Source organism: Catharus ustulatus, chromosome 24 (assembly GCF_009819885.2).
Source record: "Catharus ustulatus isolate bCatUst1 chromosome 24, bCatUst1.pri.v2, whole genome shotgun sequence".
Lineage (NCBI taxonomy): Eukaryota > Metazoa > Chordata > Aves > Passeriformes > Turdidae > Catharus > Catharus ustulatus.
Genome location: NC_046244.1, coordinates 200,295 through 219,502, shown reverse-complemented (window position 1 = coordinate 219,502; position 19,208 = coordinate 200,295). Strand labels below are relative to the sequence as shown.

Sequence of the window (19,208 nt, the reverse complement as noted above, 5' to 3'; positions counted from 1 at the left end):
CACAGGAGGAAGAAAAGTCAGGGTGCAGCAAAGGGAGATCCCCAAAAAGTGTCACTTACTGACTGGGGGGTCATCCTCGCGCTCGGCGACTACCATGCCCACAGGTGCGGGGTGGGGACAAGGCGCTGCCCCCAGGGAGAAGGAAGAAGAGGAGGAAGAGGAGGAAGAGGATGAAGAGGAGACAGAGATTGAGAGCAGTGCCAGCAGGGATCAGCCTGGGGCCAGGTGCCATCCACAGTGTTTCCTTACCGGTGGGCGCCAGCCCGCTGCTGGGAGCTGGGGCCATGACTGTCGGTGGCCAGGGAACACCACTGCCATCCTCCCCACTGCCATCTGTCATGGACACAGTGTGAGGGTGGCATCTGCCCGCAGGGACCCCCACATGTGGGGATACCCACCCACAGTGACACCCACCCAGTCATGGAGGCAGCCAGCGCCACATATGCCACCAAACGCCACCAGATCCCAATGCCATCCACAATGCTATGGGGACAATGTGATGGCAGCATGGGGGCATCCACACGTGACACACTCCCATGGTGACACACACCCGTGGTAGTAACCACCTGGTGACATTTTAATGCCAGATTCCACCAGGTCCTGGTGCCACCTGACCTGGGGAAAACATGGGAGGACCTGGGGTGGTATATACCCATGGCGACACCGACTCATGGTGACATTCAGCCATGGTGATGCTCACCCACTAAATGACACCCTGCCACCAAGTCCTGGTGGCATCTGTGACGGGGGCAACAAGAGTGGCACTCGCTCACAGTGACATCCACCCACCCAGTGCCACCTTATCACCAGGTGCCACCAGGTCCAGGTGGCAGCCACAAAGAGGACCATAGTGCTGGGTGCCATTTCCCATCTGCAATGGGGACAGTTCAGTGAGCGGCACCCACGGTGGCACCAACTGATGGTAACACCCCCCGCCTGGTGACACCCATTCATGTCACACCCATCCACGGTGACACCCAGCCACAGTGACTCCCACTCCCGGTGCCACTGACCCACCCTGTGCCATCTTAGTGCCAGGTCCAGTGCCATCTGCAGCAGGGACTGTGCAAGTAGCACTCAGGGTGGCATCAGGACCCACCCACCCTGGTGCCCCCTGGGGTCCCCTCACCTCCAGAGGCCACCAGGTCCTCGTCATCTGACAGGTGCCGGTAGTAGCGCCGTCCCTGCGTGTCCACAACGTGATCGGCCACTGTATCCTCAGGGAAGGCGTCGGCCCAGCCGCGGGCGCCGGTGACCTGGGAGATGGGGCCACCATGGGATGGGGCCACCCGCCGGACACGGCCTTGCGGGTGCCCAGCCACGTCACCCGGGGGGGGGAGAACAGGGGTGGGGGCGCATGGCTGTGCGGTGGCGTCACCGGGAAGAGGGAGAGGGATGACCTCATCACAAACCCTCCGCGTTCCTGCACCGACCAGCACGGGCGCCGGGACCGCCGGCACCGGGATCACCGGCACCGAGACATCCGTGTGCTGGCACGAGGACGTCTGCCAGGGAGCCCGGCGTGCACACACGTGTGCAGTGATACATGGAGTGTATCCACACGCTTTCACACTGCTCCACGTGTGCAGCGACACGGAGACGCGCGTGCATGCGGGTTTGCACCGTAACGTGCACGCGCGGACACGGGGACAAGCGTGCACAGTGACACCTGAGTGTGCACACGTTTGCACCAGTACAAGTGTGTGCATGCTGACACGTGTCTGCACACGCATTTGCACGCTTTGTGCATGCACCAACACAAGGGCATGTCCACACCGAGCCGTGAACACGCGTTTGCACCACCACACATGTGCACCGACGTGGGGATGTGTGTGAGCGCACACGCCATGGGAATCACCAACAGGTGACTGTGCCCAAACTCTGGCACCACCATACTTGCTCCCTGACACACGCGTGTGCCCCAGTTCGGTGCGCCCCGGTGCCAACAGGTCCGTGCACACGCGTGTGAGGCACCGCGGGTGCCCCCGCCCCGGCCCCGGCAGGAATCCGTCGCAGCAGCACTTTGCTGTGCAAACAAGCGCCGGGGGATTAGGCGGGCGCTGGGGGGGACGGGACACGGGGGGAACACGGGGCGACAAGGGGGGGACACAGGGAGGCACACGGGGCCCGCGGCTACACGGATGGGAGGACTCAACATCCCAAGGGATCTGGCTCCGGAGGCCCCTCGTGGGTGTCAGCCCAGCCCCCATGCGAGGGGAAACTGAGGCACGAGGCCGTGTGTGCTTGAGGGGGGCCTCTGCTGCTTTCCACATGTGTGTGTGGGTGGGTGCTCAGCCCCCAGATCCCCACACGTGTACCCAGCGTGTGGGTGCTCTGTCATTGTCCCCACACACGTGGCTGCTCAGCTCCCACACCCGCATAAACGCACCGAGTGTGTGGGGCCTCTGCCACCACGTCCCCCACTCGTGCACCGAGCCCGTGGGTGCCAGTCTCTGCTCCCCGGCCCCAGGGTGCCCTGGAATCTGCCCCCACTCGCGCACCGAGCCCGTGGGTGCTCAGCCCCGGCGCCGCAGCTCCAGCCCGGCCGGCGGAAGGGCAGCTGTGTGAAGGGTATCCGGCGGTGTCCGAGCAGGGTCGGGGACAATCCCCCTCTCCGGTTACCGGAAGCCTCTCCACGCCGCGGCCCCGCACCCCCGGACGCCTGGGCCCCCCTGGACACCCGGATCCCCCGCCGCTGCCGCCGGGGCACCGCGCCCGGCCGGACGCCACGGCCCCGCCGCCGCTCATATTTTCCACTCCCCGGCCCAAATCCTGCCCCGTACCCTGGGGAAAAGTGGGGGGGGATGGGGCGAGGAAGAGGTGGTTGAGGAAGCACCACCCTGCCCCCCTCCGGCTTCCAAACTTGACCCCAGATTTGGGGAACACCTTAAATCCTCCTTATTTGGGTATCCCCTGTCAATTTGAATGTCCCCCCCCACCACCTCCAGTTTGGATGTTCCCCCACTAAAATGTGGATGTGGCTCCTCAAATCTTGAAGTGGCCCCCAAATCTGGATGTGCCCCCCCCCTCCCCCCGGTAATTCATTCGGGCGAGGAAGAGGAGGTGACGCAGCCCAAGAATAATAACCGGGGGGGGGGGGGGCAGTGGTGGTATTAATAGCAGTCCCCCCCCATCTTATTGTTTCCCCAAGGTCATGTTAAAAGGTGTTTCCCCCTGGAAAAAAAAACCTCTTCCCCTCTCTCGGGGATCCCCAAGAACTGAGCCATGTTTGGGGGGATGGGGGTCAGTGGGGGTCACCCCAGGATTTGGGGGGCTGCCAGCACAGCTGGTGGGATGCTGGTCCCAAGGGGAGGACAGAGGCAGCTGCTCTCTCCCCTCCCCCCTACCCCCCCCCTCCCTGCCGCCCCCGGATTTGGGGGTGAAACAGCTGCGGGGTCAAAGCCACAGCAGGCATTGGGGCCCCAAATATGTGTCTCCCCTTCCCCCTCCCCCCCTGCATTCCTCCCTGCTGGCATTGCCTAATTTATCCCGAAAGGACTTCATCGGGGGGGGCGGGGGGCGGTGCGATCTGGGCATTTTGGGGGTAAATGAGTTTTGGAGGGGAGACTTTTTTGGGGTGGAGGTCATTTTCTGGGGGGAGATTGGTGGGGGGTGATGGCTTTTTGGGGAGTGAGATGTGTTTTGGCGATTGGAGATCAGTTGTGGGGGCCTGGTGGGTTTTGGGGGGGAAATGGGGTTTTGGGGGAAGGGATATGTTTTTTTTTGGGGGGGAATGGGTTGGAGGGAAGATGGATATGGGAGTGGAGACGAATTTTTTGGGGGGGGAATTTTTGGAAGAAGTAGATTTTTTTTAATGGGATAAGACTTTTTGGGGGACTGTCGGGTTTTGATGGTGAAGGGGAAACCCAGGAGTCCTGGCAAGGACCCAGCGTCTGAGCTGACCTTCCTCCCCTGCCTCCTCCTTCTCCTCCTCATCTCAGCCGGGCCATCTTTGGCGATGGGAAAGAGCCGAAGGCAAGAGGCTATGCGCTGTGCGGGCCCGGAGGGTCCCCAGTGCCGCCGAGTATGCCCAGGCGGCCCCAAATGCCCCCAGGTAGCCCCAAATGCCCCTAGGCGTCCCCAAATGCCCCCACGCGCCCACAGGTGTGACACAAGTCTCCCCAGCAGGGCGGCCCCCCCCCCAAGTGGCCTTGGCCGTGCCCCCCCTCCATGCATGCCCCGGGCACACGAGTGTGCAAGAGTGCGCTTGCACGCGGGGCGGGTGTGCGTGGGGTGTCCCCCCCTTCCCCAGCCCTTCCCCCCGGGCAGGGTGATCTTATCGCACATTCCTGCTTCGCCCTCCTCTTCCCCCCCCACCAAATTAACTCTTCACAGCCCTTGGAGGTGGCACCCCCCTGCCCCACTCCACGCCGAACCCCGCCGTGGGCCGCGTGGGAACACCCCCCCCACGTGTTTGTAGGGTGTGTACGGCCCAGCATCCCGGCCAGGGGGGTTATTGGGGTGCTCGGTCCCAACATCCCTCCTGTGCCTCAGCAGAATGGGGAGGTGGGGGATTGTAAAGTGGGGATCCCCCGCTTTGTCCCTGCCAGCCCCCCCGGACGTGGGTGGGAGCCCCACGGAAAGCGGGGGGGCCGCGCTGCCAGCACGGCCCCGAGCACAAGGCCCCCTCTGTTCTCCACCCCGGGCACCCGCCCAACCTCAAACCATCCTTCTGCCTCCCCACCTCGCCATCACCCCGGCACCCCACTGAGGAACACCCCCCCTGCCCCCGTAAATCGGCCCCACGGCGCAAACCCCCCTGCACCCCTCCGGGGGTACCCAGAGGTGTCACCCCCTGCCTCACTGCCCTCCAGCGGGGTGGGGACCTCCCCCCAGGGGCACCCCCAGACGCAGCGCCCCCCCTCGGGGGGTATTTTGGGACGGTTATTTTTAGGGTGACCGGCGCCACCATCACCCTTTAAATTTAGCTGAGGCGGGGGATGGGTTGGAGGGGCACCCCAAAAGCAGGATAAAAGTGCCCCTATATATGACTCCCACACACAGCGGGAGGTGGGGGCAAGGGTGGGGCTGGACCACCATGGGTGGCTTTATGGGGTGATGGGAACCATCCCCATTATGGAGTCACGGGCGACCCCAATTCCCTGAAGGAACAGGGTGGGTGACAGAGACCCCCCTGATTGGGGCCCCCACATGGGGGTCATGGGGACCATAGTTCCATAGGGGTATAGGGGTAGGTGACCCCATGTACCCCCAGTCCCTGGAAGACCTCAAATCCCATAGAGGACAGGCAGGGGGACCCCACGCACCCCATTCCCAAATAGGACAGGGCATGGGGAGAGGGACCCCACCTTTCCTTTGGGGGGACACTGCAATTCCCAGACGGTACAGGGTGGGGGCCCTGGGGTCTCCACGTGACTCCGGTACAGGGGGGACCCCCAGTCCCTTACGGAGGGGGGCAGGGTGTCAGGGATCCCCTGGTACAGGGGGAATACTCCGATCCCTTAAGGAACAGGGACCCCCACATTTCCTTGGTGTCCTGGGGGACCCCAATTCCGTGATAACCCTGGGATCCCTGTGCCCTCTCTGCACACGTGGAGGGACACCCCAATTCCTTGAGCGGCCAGAGCTCCATGCTGAGGAGTCCTGCGCTGGGGGGGGACCCCGATTCTCTTAAGGCACAGCGTAACTCCTCCGACTCCTTTAGGGGACCACAACTCCCACAAGGATCCCCAAATAATTCAAGACAGACAAACTCCCTTCATGGGATCTCAAAACCAGACGGGACTCACAACTGCTCTGTGGCATTCCCGCTCCGGAGACCCTAACTCCTGTGAGGAACCCCAAATCCTACAACTCCCGGGACCCTGACTCCTTTCGGGAATTCCAGATCCATGGGGGGACTCCAACTCCTACAAGGGATCTCAATCCCTAGAAGACACTCCAAGTCCAGGGGTAGAGGCCCCAGCTCCCTTCAGGTACCCCAAATCCTTTAGCAGCCCCCAAGTCCTTCGCGGGACTCCAACTCCGGGCCCCCAACTCCTTTACGGGACCTCCCAGCTCGGCGAGGGGACCCCAACCCCACGCGCCTGGGCCCCCCGGCCCCACTCACCCCCAGGAGGGTCCCCAGCAGCAGGAGGGTCCCCAGCGCCGCCGGGCCCCGCCGTCCCATCGCCGCTCCGGCCCCGCTCCGGCCCCGCCGAGATCGCTCCGCTCGCCCGCTCCGGTGGCGCCGCCGCCCCGGGGCCGCCCCGCCCCCCCCTCCGACCCCCCGGCCGTGGGGCGGGGCCACGGAGCGCGCGCCCGCGGGGGGCACGGGGGGACACCGCCGGGAACTTGCACTGGCATACGGGAATGTGGGGGACAGCCCCGGAAACTTTTGCAGGGACACGAGAGATACACGGGAAACACGGGGGACGCAGGGACACCGTGGGATAGCTCTGGGATCTTGCACTGGGACACAGGGCACATCCCTGGGATTGTTTATAGGGGGACGGGGAAGTTGCGAAGGGACACGGGGAGCAACTCTGAGAATTTATACTGGGACGCGGGGTGCGTGAGGACATAGGGTGACACCCCTGGGAACTCTTGCAGGGGCACCAGGGACGTGCAGGGGGACACCCAGGTACCCTGGGACACCGGGGGATACCCCTGGGAACTTTTACAGGGACATGGGGCGCAGGACATCGTGGAACACCTGTGGGAACATTTATGAGGACACAGGGATGTGACTGGACAGTCGCAGGATGACACGGGGGTGCGTGGGGACACTGTGGAGCAAGGACATGGGAGTGCATGGGAATACCTTGGGACACCCCTAGGAACTTTTATGGGGACACAGTGGTCACCTCTGGGAACATCTATAGGGTCATGGAAGTGCATGGGGACACTGGAGGAGCATGGAGGACTCCTGTGGGAACTTCCACGAGGGTTCTGGGGTGCGTGGGGACCCCAGTACTCCCAGAGGCCCTATAATCCCCCCATGTCCTCCATTGCTCCCAAACTTCCTCACAGCACCCGGGGGGCTGTGGGACACAAGAGAATTATAGGAACTATGAGGAGGTATGGGGGGAGTTATAGGGGTACCAGGGATGTTAAAGTAGAGAGGGGACCATGGGGGCACAGGGGAGCTATAGGGGCTATGGGGTTACCTGGGGCAAGGGGCTATAGGGACACTGAGGTTTATAGGGTCTATGGGGGGCACCAGGGACATAAAGTGATATAGGGGGGCTATCGGGGCACAGGGGGGCTGTGGGAGTTATTGGGGCACAGGACAGTATAGGGGATATATGGGGAACACAAGGAGCATGGCAGATACAGTGGGGTATGGGGGCACAGGGGTTTGTAGGGTCTAGGGGGCGATTATAAGGGCTGTGGGTTCTGGGAGGGGGGTTGTATATGAGGTCCAGGGGGTCAGAGTGGGCTACCAGGGGCATAGGATATATGGGGGGCACAGGGGCTACAGGCTCTGGGAGGGGGAGTATGTGGGGGCCATAGCAGATGTACGTTAACATGGGGGATATGGGGGGTACAAGGGTTGGAAGGGGCTATGGGGGGAGTAGAGGTGATCAGGGAGGCTGTGGGAGCACAGGAGGACTGTGGGGTAGGGTCTGGGAGGAGTGATATATAGGGCCATATAATCCATAGGGGTTGTAGGGGCCATTAGGGCCATGTGGGGACACCAGGGGCATGGGGACTGTGGAGTGCACCTTGGACGGTTGTAGGGGCTATGGGGTCAAGGAGGGAAGGATATATGGGGCACTGAGCCCATTAAGGCTATAGGAGCCATATGGGTATGCCAAAGACACAGGGAGTATGGGGGTACAGGGGTTGAGGGCTCTAAGGTCCAGGGGATGGTGAGGGATATATAGGGGCCAGAGTGGCCTGAGAGGGCCAGCAGGGGCAGAGGGAATATGGGTACTATGGGGGTCACGGGGTGGTTATGGTGACTATGAGGGTACAGGGGGGTCTTAGTTGCTCTGAGAGGCGTGGAGGTGACTGTGGGGGCTGTGGGGGGCACTGGCATAGTTGTAAGGGCTATGGGGCACACAGAGAGGTATGGAGACTATGGGGAGCACAGGGGATACAGAGGCAGTAGGGGGCAGCAGGGATGGGGGGCTTTGGGATCTGTAGGGTCCCCAGTGGCCGAGTGCCAGTACACCTCCCTCCAAGGCCAAGGTTAATGTTTAACACCCCCACCGAGACCCAGCTGGGCACCGGGTGCCCATTCCCAGGGGTGCCCTTGGGAGCTTCCGATACCGGCGGGGATTTAAGGCTGGCGGCTGCCCGGGATAGCCACACTTGAGCCATGGCCGCGATGCTGAGCCTCGTCCTGCTGCTGGTGGCCGGCGGTGAGGTGTCCCCTGACCCCTCCGTGTCCCCAGGCTCGGATGGGTGCCTGGTGGATGACGGTGCCATGTCCTGCAGGTGTCCGCGCTGCGGTGCTGCCGGACTCCCGGGTGGTCAATGGGCAAGATGCAGAGCCCTACAGCTGGCCCTGGCAGGTGAGGGGACAGGGGGACAGGGGGACAGGGGGACGGGGCAGCGGCACCCGTGGGGGGGGGCAGTGGCATCCAGCCTTGTCTTCTCCCCCAGATCTCGCTGCAATACGAGCGGGACGGCACCTTCCGCCACACCTGCGGGGGAACCTTGATCGCTGCCAACTGGGTGATGACGGCCGCGCACTGCATCTCGTGAGGGCATCGGGCTGGGGGATGATGGAGGGCTGCAAGGATGGGTGCTGGAGTGCAGGGAGGAGTGCAGAGAGCTGCATGGAAGGGATGCCGGGTGTTGGATACAGGGGTGGGATGCAGGAAGGGTGCAGAAGGGCTTCAATGTGCAGGCAGGGGTGTATGGAGGGGTGCAGGGGTCAGTGCAGGTTGGGTGAAGAGGGGCGCAGAGGGGTGCAGGTTAGAGAGGTGGGTGTCGTGGGAATTCTGGGTGCAAGGGAGTGCAGGAGGGCTGCAGGAGGAGTGCAAGGTGCAGGGATGGGTGCTGCAGTGCAGGGATGGATGCAGATGGGTGCAGGGTGCTGGAGGGTGCAGGGACAGTGCATGGCGAGAGTGCAGGTGGGCGCTGAGGTGCGGGAGGGGTGCAGAGGAATGCAGGCATGGGTGAATGGAGAGGGCTCGTGGGGCTACAGGAGGGTCCTGGGTACAGGAGGGATACAGAAGGGATGCAGTGGCATGCAGGGAAGGAGTCCTGAGTGCAATACAGGGTTCTGGGAGCAAGGAGGGCAGATGCCACATGGACGGAGTGCATGGATAGGGTGAAAAGTGCAAGGTGGGTGCAGGGATGACGTGCAGTGCAGGATGGGTGCAGGGAGGGGGCTCAGAGGGCAGTGAGGTGAGTTTGGCTGCAGGGTGGGTGCATGGGGAGGTGCAGGGCGGGGGGTTAGTGTGCAGGAAGAGGTTCAGGGTGCAGAGGAGGTGGGGTGCAGAGTGCAGAGAGGTGAGTTTGGGTGCAGATTTGGTGCATGGAGAGGTACAGGGAGGGGATTTAGGGTGCAGCGCAGAGCGTTTGGGTGCTTGCAAGGGTTCCGGGTGCAGGAGGGATGCCGAGGGAGGGCCGCACCCACTGACCTCTTCCTTTCCTGGCAGCAACTCCCGCACGTACCAGGTGGTGCTGGGCGAGTACGACATGAGTGCCGGGGAGGGCCCCGAGCAGCGCATCCCCGTAAACTCCGATGACATATTCGTGCACCCCAAGTGGCTCAGCTTCTGCGCGGCCTGTGGGTGAGCAGGGTCCCTGGGAGGCTGGGAACGCCATGTCCTCTCTGGTCTCCCCTCTGACCCGTGTCCCTGTGCGTAGCAATGACATCGCCCTGATGAAGCTGCAGCGCCCGGCGGTGCTCTCGGCGGAGGTGCAGGTGGGGCGGCTGCCACCCGCCGGCTCCATCCTGCCCAACGGGTACCCCTGCGTGCTCAGCGGCTGGGGACGGCTGACCAGTGCGTCCGGGAAGTGGGAGGGAGGGCAGGGACAGGCGGACATGGAGGGATGAGTGGGGAGGTGGGTAGGGGCTTGGAGGGATACATGGGGAAAAGGATGGTAAGATGGAGGGAGGGATGAGGGATGGAGAAATGGGGAGATGGATGGAGGATGGATGGGGAGGTGCAAGGATGGCTGAGGAGATGGTTGGGGAGGTGAGTGTAGAGATGGATGGAAGGATGGTGAAGGGTTGGAGAGATAGATGTGGAAATGTTTGGGGAGATGGAGGGAGGGATGAGGGATGGTTGAGAATTGGTTGGGCATGGATGGATAAAGGGATTGATAGATGGGGGATGGATGGGGAGATGGAGGGAGGGAGGGATGGTTGGGGAGATAGTTGAAGGGATGATGGGATGGGGAGGTAAGGGAGGATTGGGTAGAGGGATAGAGGAACAGATGGGGAGATGAATGGGGAGGTAGAGGGAGGGTTGGAGGGATGGATGGATGGATGGATGGATGGATGGATGGATGGATGGATGGATGGATGGATGGATGGATGATGGATGTGGGCAGGGATGGAGGGCTGTGGGCAGACTGCAGGGTGCTCTGATCCGACAGCTGGGGGGTCACTGCCGGACCGGCTGCAGCAGGCAGAGCTGCCTGTGGTGGACTATGAGCACTGTACCCAGCCTGACTGGTGGGGAGCTGTGGCCATCCGCCAAACCATGATCTGTGCTGGCGGCGCCGAGAAGGCCGGATGCAATGTGGGTACCATGCTGGGGTGGAGGGGGGCACATCCCAGGCTCCCGGTGGTGCTGACACTGCCTCATGCCACAATTCCACACCTCAGGGTGATTCCGGGGGCCCCCTGAACTGCCAGGCTGAGGATGGGACCTGGGAGGTCCATGGCATCGCCAGCTTTGTGTCGGCCCTGGGCTGCAATGCCGCCAAGAAACCCACTGTATTCACCCGTGTGTCCGCCTTCGAGGACTGGATTGCAGAGGTGGACACAGGCTGCCAGGGTGCCTGGGAATGGGATACTGGATTGTCAGGGTGCAAGGGTGCCAGAAAATTGGGATATCATGGTGTCAGGATGCCAGGGAACTTGGGTACCATGGTGCTGGGGAATTGGGATGCCATATCAGGGTACTGAGGCAATGGGGTACCAGGGCTCTGGGGTGCTGGGGTACGAGGAGGAAAAGGGATCAGGCTGCTGGGCTGCTGCGGTGCACCATGGTGCCAGGGTACTGGTGTACCAGGTTGTTGAGGTGCAGAGTGTTGGGGTGCTCTGATGCTGGGATACCAGAGGATGGGGCTGTCAGGTTACCATGGTGCTTTGAGTACAAGGTACCACAGTGCCACAGCACCAGCATAAAAGGCCTCTGCAATACAAAAGCATAAAAGGGCTCTGGGGTGCTGGGGTGCTGGAGTGCTAGGGTATCAGGCTACTGGGTGCCACGGCACTGGGGTGCCAAACTGCCAGGGCACAGATATGCCACAGCACTGGGGTGCTTGGGTATCACGGAGCTGAGGAAAAAGGGCTCTGATTTGCTAGGCTGCCAGTTTGCCAGAGCTCTGGAGTGATGGAGTACCAGGGTGCTGGGGTGCCAGGAAACTGGGGTGTCAGGGTACTGGGGTACCAGAGAACTGAGGTATCAGAAGACTGGGGTGCCAGGATGCCATGGTGTGAGTGTACCAGGATTCAGGGATGCTGGGGCATTGGAGTGCTGGGGTGCCAGGCCAGTGGGGTACCAGGGCTCTGGGTTGCTGAGGTGCTGGGCACTGGTGTGCTAGGCTCTTGAGGTGTTGGGATGCCACAGTGCTGAGGTGATGGGGTGCCAAGGTGTTGAGTGTTGGGGTACTGTCCTCCTGTCTTAGAAGCTTCTCTCTTCCAGACCATGAGAGACAACTGAGTGTGACAGCGTCCTTGTCGTCAACCCCCCGGCCTGGCACCGGGCAAATAAACCACCAACAGCTGGCACCAGTGTGTTCCTGTGCTGGGGAGGGGTCTGGAGGCAGCAGGGGCTGCTCCATTACGGTGGATAGTACTGGGAGCACCCAGATGTGCCCAAGGTCATGGGGACGGACATCCAGAGATACTCAGACACACGGGGATAGACACTGAGAGGTGCCCAGACACCACAGGGATGGGCACCCACAGGTGCCCAGATGCCATGGAGATAGCACCCTCAGACACACAGACCCCATAGGGATGGGTACCCAGGTGCCACAGGCATGGGCAGCCTGAGACACTCAGGTGACACAGTGCCAAGCACCCCAAAGTGTCCTGTGCCAGGGACATGGACACCCTACTGCCAAAGGCACACCAAGACATATTGGTGCAGTGGCTCTGGGTGCTCTGAGGACACAGAGATGTTCCAGTGCCATGGTGACGGGCGCAGTGACGTCCTGTCTCCGCAGAGGGCTGGGCCCCCCTGAAGCTGCAGGACAGCCCCCTTGGGGTGCCCCAGGGCTAGACGCCCATGACCGTGGCCCTCCTGGCCTTGCCGTCGCTTCGCAACCGCCAGCACCAGCGCGTGACCAGTGAACAAAGAGTCCTTTCACCAGCGCCCCAGCCATGACCAGCACCCTGAGACCCCCCAACAGGGCACCCCAGGGCCCTCCCCCCACCCAAGGACCCCACAAACATGGGTTCTGCAGCACCCCCCAATTCCTGCTGGAATCCGGGTGGAAAATTCCAGCACCAGGGCTGTATAAGTTTTATGGGCCCCTTGTCACCGTGTCCTCAGGGACCTTTGCTCTCCTGGTGGTGGCCCCAACGCGGCCCGCCCCGGCAGCCCCTCACTATCACCAGCCCTTTGCTCCAGGGGAGGGGAAGGCTGAACTCCCCCAACTCGTGACACCCTTGCACGAGTTGGGGCCACCTGGCAGAGGCACAGATTGGTGAAAAAAGTCACCCAGCCCAGCACAGGGGGTGAGGGTGGGGGGCATAAGCCATGACCCTGGTGCCATTGGCATGAATTGTTAGTGGGATGGCACCAGGCAGTGACATATTTTGAGTGCAATCACCCTGGGGTGACAGAGGGGTGCAGGGACAGGTGTGTGGCAGTGTCAGGGGGCTGGTGTGGGGCTGTGGGACTTGTGTGGGTATTGTGGGACTGGTGTGGGTGTCATGGGACTGGTGTGGCTGCTGTGAGGCTGCCATGGGTGCTACAATCATGGCATAAGTGCTGTGATACAGGTGGCACACACGTGGCAGAGGCCCTGTGAGCCTGGCATGGGTGCTGTGAGTGTGGGATGGGTGCTGCGAGCCTGGCATGGGTGCTGCAAGCTGGATATGGGTGCTGCGAGTGTGGGATGGGTGCTGTGGGCATGGGATGGGTGCCGTGAGAGAGGGATGGGTGCTGTGAGACTGCCCTGAGCAGTACAAAGCATGGTGTGAATATTGTGAACGTGCCAGGCGTGCTGTGAGCAGCATATAGGTGCTATGAGCCTGGCAGAGATGGTGCAATCCTGGGATGGGCTCTGAGAGCCTGGCATGTGTTCCGTGAGTGCGGGATGGGTGCTGGAGAGTGGGATGGTTGCCATGAGCTGGGTGTGGTGGCGCAAACCTGCCAAAGGGGCGACAAGACTGGCAAAGGCGCTATGAGCATGGCATGGGTGGTCCACACCTGGAGAAGGTGAGGAGTGACACTAGAATTGGTGCTGTGAGACTGATCCAGGTGTTACCAGAGTGACAAGGGTGCTGCGAGCCTGTACAGGTGTTATCAGTGTGACACTAGTGCTATGAGTGTGATACAGGTGCTATCAGTGCAACATGGGTGCTGTGAGCCTGGTCCTGCTATTGCAGGCATATATTGTGGGTGTGCGTACTGCGAGTCTGGCACCAGCGCCGTGGCTGGGCACGGGTGCTGCGAGCCTGGCACTGGCGCTGCAGGGTTGGCACAAGCACTGCAAGCCTGGCACCCGTGCTGTGAGCCTGGCGTGGGCACTGGGAGGCTGGCAGGGGCGCTGGGAGCCTGGCAGGGGCACTGCGAGCCTGGCATGGCCCCCCGGCCCCCCGGGGCAGCTCCTCCCTCGCCGGTGGTGCCAAGCGGCTGCGAACCCCCCGTGTCCGTGTCCGTGGCCTCTGGCCGGACCCACCCCCGCCGGGTGACTCAGCCCGGGAGGCTTTTCCTTATATAACGCGGCACCGCGCGGAGCCCCACGGAGCGGCCCCTGCCTCAGTTTCCCCTCGCCGGGGCGTCACTGTCACTGCTGCCACAGCCGCCGCTGCCATGTGGATGGTGTCACCGCCGGTCGGTAAGTGTCACCTGGATGCCGCTCGGCCCCTTGCGAGGTGTCCCCCATCCTAAAAATCACAATTTGGCGGGGGTTAGTAGAAAAGTTAGGGTTATCGGGGCAGAAAATTGTAAAATACATGGACTGGCCCCCCAAAATAGGTTAACTTTGCGGTTTCTGTGGCTGCACCCCTTTTCCCTGCGCCTTTGGAGGGGGCGGGGGGGGTGAGATAGCCCTGAGGGCACAACCCCCTCGTAACGCACCTGGGAAGAACCAAAATCACCTTGCTTTCCCCCCCAGAGTAGTGATAAAAGCAGCGGAAGCGGCGCAATGCTAAAGCATTCCCTCCCATCCCGGCACCTTGATTTTGGGGCGAGAAATACCAGGACCGGGCGAGTTTGGGAGCCCCGGCAGTGCCCGGGTGCTGTGACACTCACAGGTGCCTGGATCCGGTGCTGCGACAGCTCCGGAACATTCCCAGGGCCCCGATCCTGCCTGGCGCTGGGAAGGGACGGCAAATCCCCAAATACCCAAATTGAGCTTTCGAAGATCCCAAACTTACCCCAAATTAATGCTGGGGCGCAGCACCCAGCATGGCCTCAGGCCCCCCAGAAATCCTCGTTCCGGTAGAAGCAGGAGCGCCCGCTCGGGGCTCAGGGGGGATTTTCCCGGCTCAGCCCGTGCCGGCGGCTCCGGGCGCGGTGTCCAAAGGTCGCTCCCGCCGCGGCGCTCGGAGCCGCCGACCCCCGACACCTCAGCACTCCTGCGGCTCTTCCTGGTTTTCCCACCTGGAGAGCTGTTCTGGTGGCATTCCGGCGATGAGCCCGCGCGGGCTCGGCCCGGAGCATCTCGGGGGGGCTCTGAGGGGGCTCGGGGGGTTTGTCTTGCTCTGACGTCCTGTTTTCTTTCAGATGAAGGATCTGCCTGGCTTTGGGACACGGCAAAGGCGGGGGGCAAAGGACAGGACCCTTAAATTCTTTTCCTAAAGCTTAGCCCGATAGGTATATAAGATCCATAGAGCTTAAACTGGGGTCGGCTTTTAGTCTAAGCTTGGGTTTGGCTTAATTTGTCTTTATTTTATTATGTTTTACGGTTCTTTTATTAATTTCTTTGCTTTTTTTGGCCTCTTTTATTCCATTTTTGGCTGCTGGTGGGGAGCTCAGCAGCAGAGCTTGCACAAATCAATCCCCTGCTGCTTCCTAAACAGATTTTGGGGGATTTTGGTTTGAGGAGGGGGAACCCCTACAGCATCCTGCTACGTTTGGGGGGGGCTGTAGCCCCTCCCTGGTTGGAACACCAACCGGGGGGGTTCCAGGTATTTTCCAGTCCACCAAGAAGCTGGTGCTGAGCGAGCAAGCGGGACGGGGACGGGCACTGGAATTCCTCCGGAAAAATGCGGCCAACGGGCTCTCCGTGGCCAACCTCCTGGCTGGGCTTTCCTCCATCCTCTGCAGTGTCAACAGGTGGGGGAAGCTGGGAAAAATTGAGTGAAAAATGGGGCTGGGGAGTGGGGGTCACCCTGGTTGTGCTCTCTCTGTGGCCAAGCTAGTGGCGAGGTTCCCCTCTAGCATCAGTAGGTGGGAAAAAAAGGAGGAAATGGGATGAAAAACAGAGAAAATGTAGTGAAAAAAATGCACAGACGTGGGGGTTGCCCTTTTTCTGGAAAAGGGGGGAAATGGGAGGGCAAAGATGGTAGAAAAGTGTGGTTTGCCCTGGTTTGCTGTAAAAAGAGGGAAAGGGGGATAGGAAAGATGGAAATAGGGTGAAAATCGGGTAGAAAAGTGGGGGCCAGCCCAGTTTTGCTGAAAAAAATGGGGGAATGGGGGTAAAATGGGGGATGAAAAGTGGGGACATGATTTGGCTCTCTCCATGGTCAAAGGCTCCTCACCTTTGGCCTCTGCACCATCAATAGATGAGAGGGGGAAAATGGAGGAAATGGGCTGAAAAGAGGTGAAAAAGAGGGTTGAGAAGTGGGGGTCACCCAAGTTTTTCTAGAAAAAGGGGGAAATGTGATGAAAAAGGAGGAAATATGGTGAAAAAGATGTAAATGTGGTGAAAAAAGAGTTGGGAAGTGAGGGTCACCCTGGATCTGCTCCCCTCCATAGCCAACCTCTGAAGTCATCTCTCCTCCATGGAGGAGTGTAATCCAAAGTAATTGGTGGGGGGGAAATAGGGAAAAAAAAACCCAGGATGAAAAAGCAGGTTGCAAAGCGGGGGTCACCCCCACTTTTGCTGGAAAAAAAGGGGAAATAGGGCAAAAACAGGACAAAAAGTGAAGATCACACAATTTTTGCTCTCTCTGTGGCCAACCTGGTGGCTGGGCTTACCTCCACCCTGAACAGATGGGGTAAAAAAGAGAGAAGAGGGGTGAAAAAGAAGGGAACAGGGGCTGAGAAGTGGGGTTTCCCTCCCAGGCAATACCAGTACTCCTGCTGGCTGCTGTTCCTGGGCTTCCTGCTGGATCTGGCCGACGGGGCCGTGGCTCGGCAGCTTGATGCCTGCTCGGCACTGGGTGAGTGCGTACCCCCAGCCCAGGGGTGACCCGCAGTTGTCTCTTGTGCCTAGTGCCTACCTGGCACCTGCCCCTCGCTGCCCCCACAGGTGCCAAGCTGGATGACTTTGCTGATTTCACCACATTTGGGCTGGGCACAGCGCTGTTGCTGCAGCCCCAGGGTGTGCTGGGGGGATTGCTGACCCTTGCCTACGTGCTGGCTGTCTTTGCCCGCCTCTGCTTCTTCTCCAGTGGTAAGATGAGCCCCTGGCAGTGGGGTTTAGGGTGTTGCCCCCCACATTGAACTCCTGACACCCCACAGGGATCCCCTTCACCTACCGAGGGCTGCCCTGCCCCTATGCCTCAGCGCTGCTGGCCAGCACCTTCCTGCTCACTGGAGGACATGTGGCCCTGCTCCGCATCGCCGCGGCTGCCATGATCCTGTTCATGGCCGACTGCGGCTGCTATCCCCACGACAGGGTGCTGGAGTCACAGCTCTGGAAGAAACTGGTTTATGCTGGAGGTAAGGATGGGGATGAACTTCTCGGGATGGTGATGGAGCAGGAGGAAGAGCAGATCCCCAAAGATTCTCCCGCTCTGTAGGGGTGTTGGCTGTCCTGCTGGCACCGACGGCGGTGGCTGCAGTTTACTGCCTGACCTGGGCCATGTCCTACATCGTCTTCCCCTTCGCCCTCTGGAGCTGCAAGGCCTGAGCCCTCTGTAGAGCCTAGTAAAACCTTGCTCATCCTCATCCTTATCCTCCTTGTTCTTGCTCCGGGTGCTGCTTCCTCCCTTCACTCTTCCCACTGAATCCGGGTGGCAGAAAGAGCCTGCTGAGGTAAAAAAAGAGAAAGGCTCAACTTCAGGGGAGCCCCAAAATCCCTATGCTTTGTGGGGGTGAGGGAACTCCCCCCAGAGCAACAGCAGAGACCTCCAAATCCTTGGGAAACAGGAAATTTAGAGTTTTCCCTGACAAGAGACCCCCCAAGCCCTTCTCTGCACAGGAAACTGAAGTTTAGGGATTGCTTACACTGCCCAGTGGGAATTCATTATAAAAGGAGGTTCACACTCCAAAAATGAGGAAGCCCTCCCTGGGTGGGAGAAGGAAGATGCTGATTGGACTTCCAGAGGCTTCTGACACTGGGATTCACTGGGAGCAGTTTGGAATTCACCACTTAATCTGTGGCTGCAGGGAAATACCATCCCAAATGTTGTTTATTTTCATCCCCTCAGTGCAACATGGCTGGGACAGGGAAAGGGGGGAAGCAGGACTTGATCCAAAGTCTCTGGAAAGCCTGGAGGCTGCGGGACAGCAGCGGCTGGAGCACAGAGGGTGTGGGTGGAGGAAGGAAGTGAAGGTCAAACCTGGTGCTGGAGAAACGCTCAGGATCCCCGGGGAGGCTCTGGCGGCAGGAGCAGCTGCGAGATGTGGCTCCTGCTGCATCCCTCTGGGATAAATCCCAGCTCGGGGAGGGCAGGACCCTTCCCCGCGGCAGGGAACGTCAGGATGGGGCCATGGCTGGAGCTAGCACCCAGCGCCACAGCTGCTCTGGCATTGGCCCTGATCTGGCCCCCCCCCACGCCATTCCCACCCAGAGCAAGCAGAAGCCAGGAGACAGAGAACCAGCACAGACTTTATTGATATAAAAAGGGCAATTTGATAATAAATACCGGGGGGTTACAAAAGGGGGTGGGGGGGCAGTGCAGGGGCTGGACTGTCATTCCCCGGATCCCTGCATCTGCTTGCAGAAGGAGTCAAACTGCTGCTGCTCCAGCTCCGTCATCACCCGGTTCAGGGCGTAGATCTGGGATTGGGAAAGGGCGGATGGCAAAGGGGTCCGGCCACGGGTTGGGCCGTGTCCCTCCCCATTCCCGTGTTCCCACCTCCGCCCGCTGCCGCTGCTTCAGCTCCTGCTGTGCCGACCTCTGCTTGGCCTTCTCCAGGCGAGCCGCTGGCTCCCGCGGCTTCGGCCGCTCCTTCCGCGCCCCCGCGCCCGGATCCATGGCTGCGACACGGGGCGGGGCTCACCCAGGGACCCCCGACCCGCCCACAGGACCCCCCCATGTCCGTGACGCCCCCAGACTACCAGGGCTCACACGGGGTGCCCCAATGGCATCCTCAGAGGGGACTCCCCCCAAATCCATACTAAGCCTCACAGCAGATCCTCAACCCCATCCTGAGCCTCCCAGAAGGCATCCCCACCCAGCATATCGTGAGCCTCTCAAGAGTGCCCCCACAGATAATCTGAGCCCCACAGGGCGCCCCAATGCTTCTCCCCGCCACCCCCCATTCCTCAGCCCCCTCAGCGGCCCCATCTCCTCACACTTCGTCCCCCAGTACCCCGCCCGCTATCAGCCCCAGAGCACCCCCAACCCCACAGACACCCCCATCCTAAAGCCTCCCAACACCCTCTCCATCCTCACAGACCCCCTGCACCCCACTTACCACAGAGACCACTGACGCAAGGCCCCCAGGCCCCTTAAAGCCCTTTCCATCTCCCCAGCCCCTCATAAATCACAACCTCCCCCAAACTCCACCACCTTCACTGCCCCACAAGGCACCCGCCGTGCCCCACAGCCTCCCCCAAAC

At 61.0% G+C, this 19,208-nt stretch overlaps 3 protein-coding genes across 6 annotated transcripts in view; 2 read left to right on the top strand and 1 right to left on the bottom strand.

The window, feature by feature from the left end:
* Positions 1 to 6,130, bottom strand: part of HSPG2 (heparan sulfate proteoglycan 2) — a 39,784-nt gene extending 33,654 nt beyond the window's left edge. For 2 of the 4 annotated variants that reach the window (XM_033079618.1, XM_033079617.1), the window contains exons 1-3: positions 1,130 to 1,212; positions 250 to 333; positions 60 to 125 (exon numbers count right to left, since the gene is read on the bottom strand). In XM_033079618.1, the coding sequence (XP_032935509.1) occupies positions 60 to 125; positions 250 to 286 (103 nt within the window). In that variant the 5' untranslated portion in view covers positions 287 to 333; positions 1,130 to 1,212. Of the gene's footprint in view, positions 1 to 59; positions 126 to 249; positions 334 to 1,129; positions 1,257 to 6,070 lie in introns of those variants that run through there. The other 2 variants (XM_033079615.1, XM_033079616.1) reach the window with 2 other exon arrangements.
* Positions 6,131 to 8,266: 2,136 nt separating this feature from the next.
* On the top strand, positions 8,267 to 11,798 carry CELA3B (chymotrypsin like elastase 3B). The gene is made up of 8 exons (XM_033079650.1): positions 8,267 to 8,309; positions 8,386 to 8,462; positions 8,554 to 8,651; positions 9,558 to 9,692; positions 9,769 to 9,905; positions 10,504 to 10,649; positions 10,736 to 10,888; positions 11,781 to 11,798. Exons 1-8 carry the CDS (start codon positions 8,267 to 8,269, stop codon positions 11,796 to 11,798), a joined length of 807 nt encoding a protein of 268 aa, XP_032935541.1.
* A 2,117-nt stretch (positions 11,799 to 13,915) lies between these two features.
* TMEM269 (transmembrane protein 269) lies at positions 13,916 to 17,369 on the top strand. Its single transcript, XM_033079584.1, has 6 exons — positions 13,916 to 14,148; positions 15,443 to 15,590; positions 16,542 to 16,639; positions 16,729 to 16,872; positions 16,941 to 17,141; positions 17,222 to 17,369. Exons 1-6 carry the CDS (start codon positions 14,124 to 14,126, stop codon positions 17,329 to 17,331), a joined length of 726 nt encoding a protein of 241 aa, XP_032935475.1. The 5' UTR covers positions 13,916 to 14,123; the 3' UTR covers positions 17,332 to 17,369.
* The last annotated feature ends 1,839 nt before the right edge of the window (positions 17,370 to 19,208 follow it).

Bases quoted from the DNA above. Each gene is read 5' to 3' on its own strand.
- CELA3B (XM_033079650.1), top strand. From the start codon at position 8,267: ATGGCCGCGATGCTGAGCCTCGTCCTGCTGCTGGTGGCCGGCG. The intron at 8,652-9,557 runs GTGAGGGCATCG...CTTTCCTGGCAG, and splicing joins ACGGCCGCGCACTGCATCTC to CAACTCCCGCACGTACCAGG. The intron at 9,906-10,503 runs GTGCGTCCGGGA...CTGATCCGACAG, and splicing joins CGGCTGGGGACGGCTGACCA to CTGGGGGGTCACTGCCGGAC.
- TMEM269 (XM_033079584.1), top strand. From the start codon at position 14,124: ATGTGGATGGTGTCACCGCCGGTCG. The intron at 16,640-16,728 runs GTGAGTGCGTAC...CTGCCCCCACAG, and splicing joins TGATGCCTGCTCGGCACTGG to GTGCCAAGCTGGATGACTTT. The intron at 17,142-17,221 runs GTAAGGATGGGG...CCCGCTCTGTAG, and splicing joins GAAACTGGTTTATGCTGGAG to GGGTGTTGGCTGTCCTGCTG.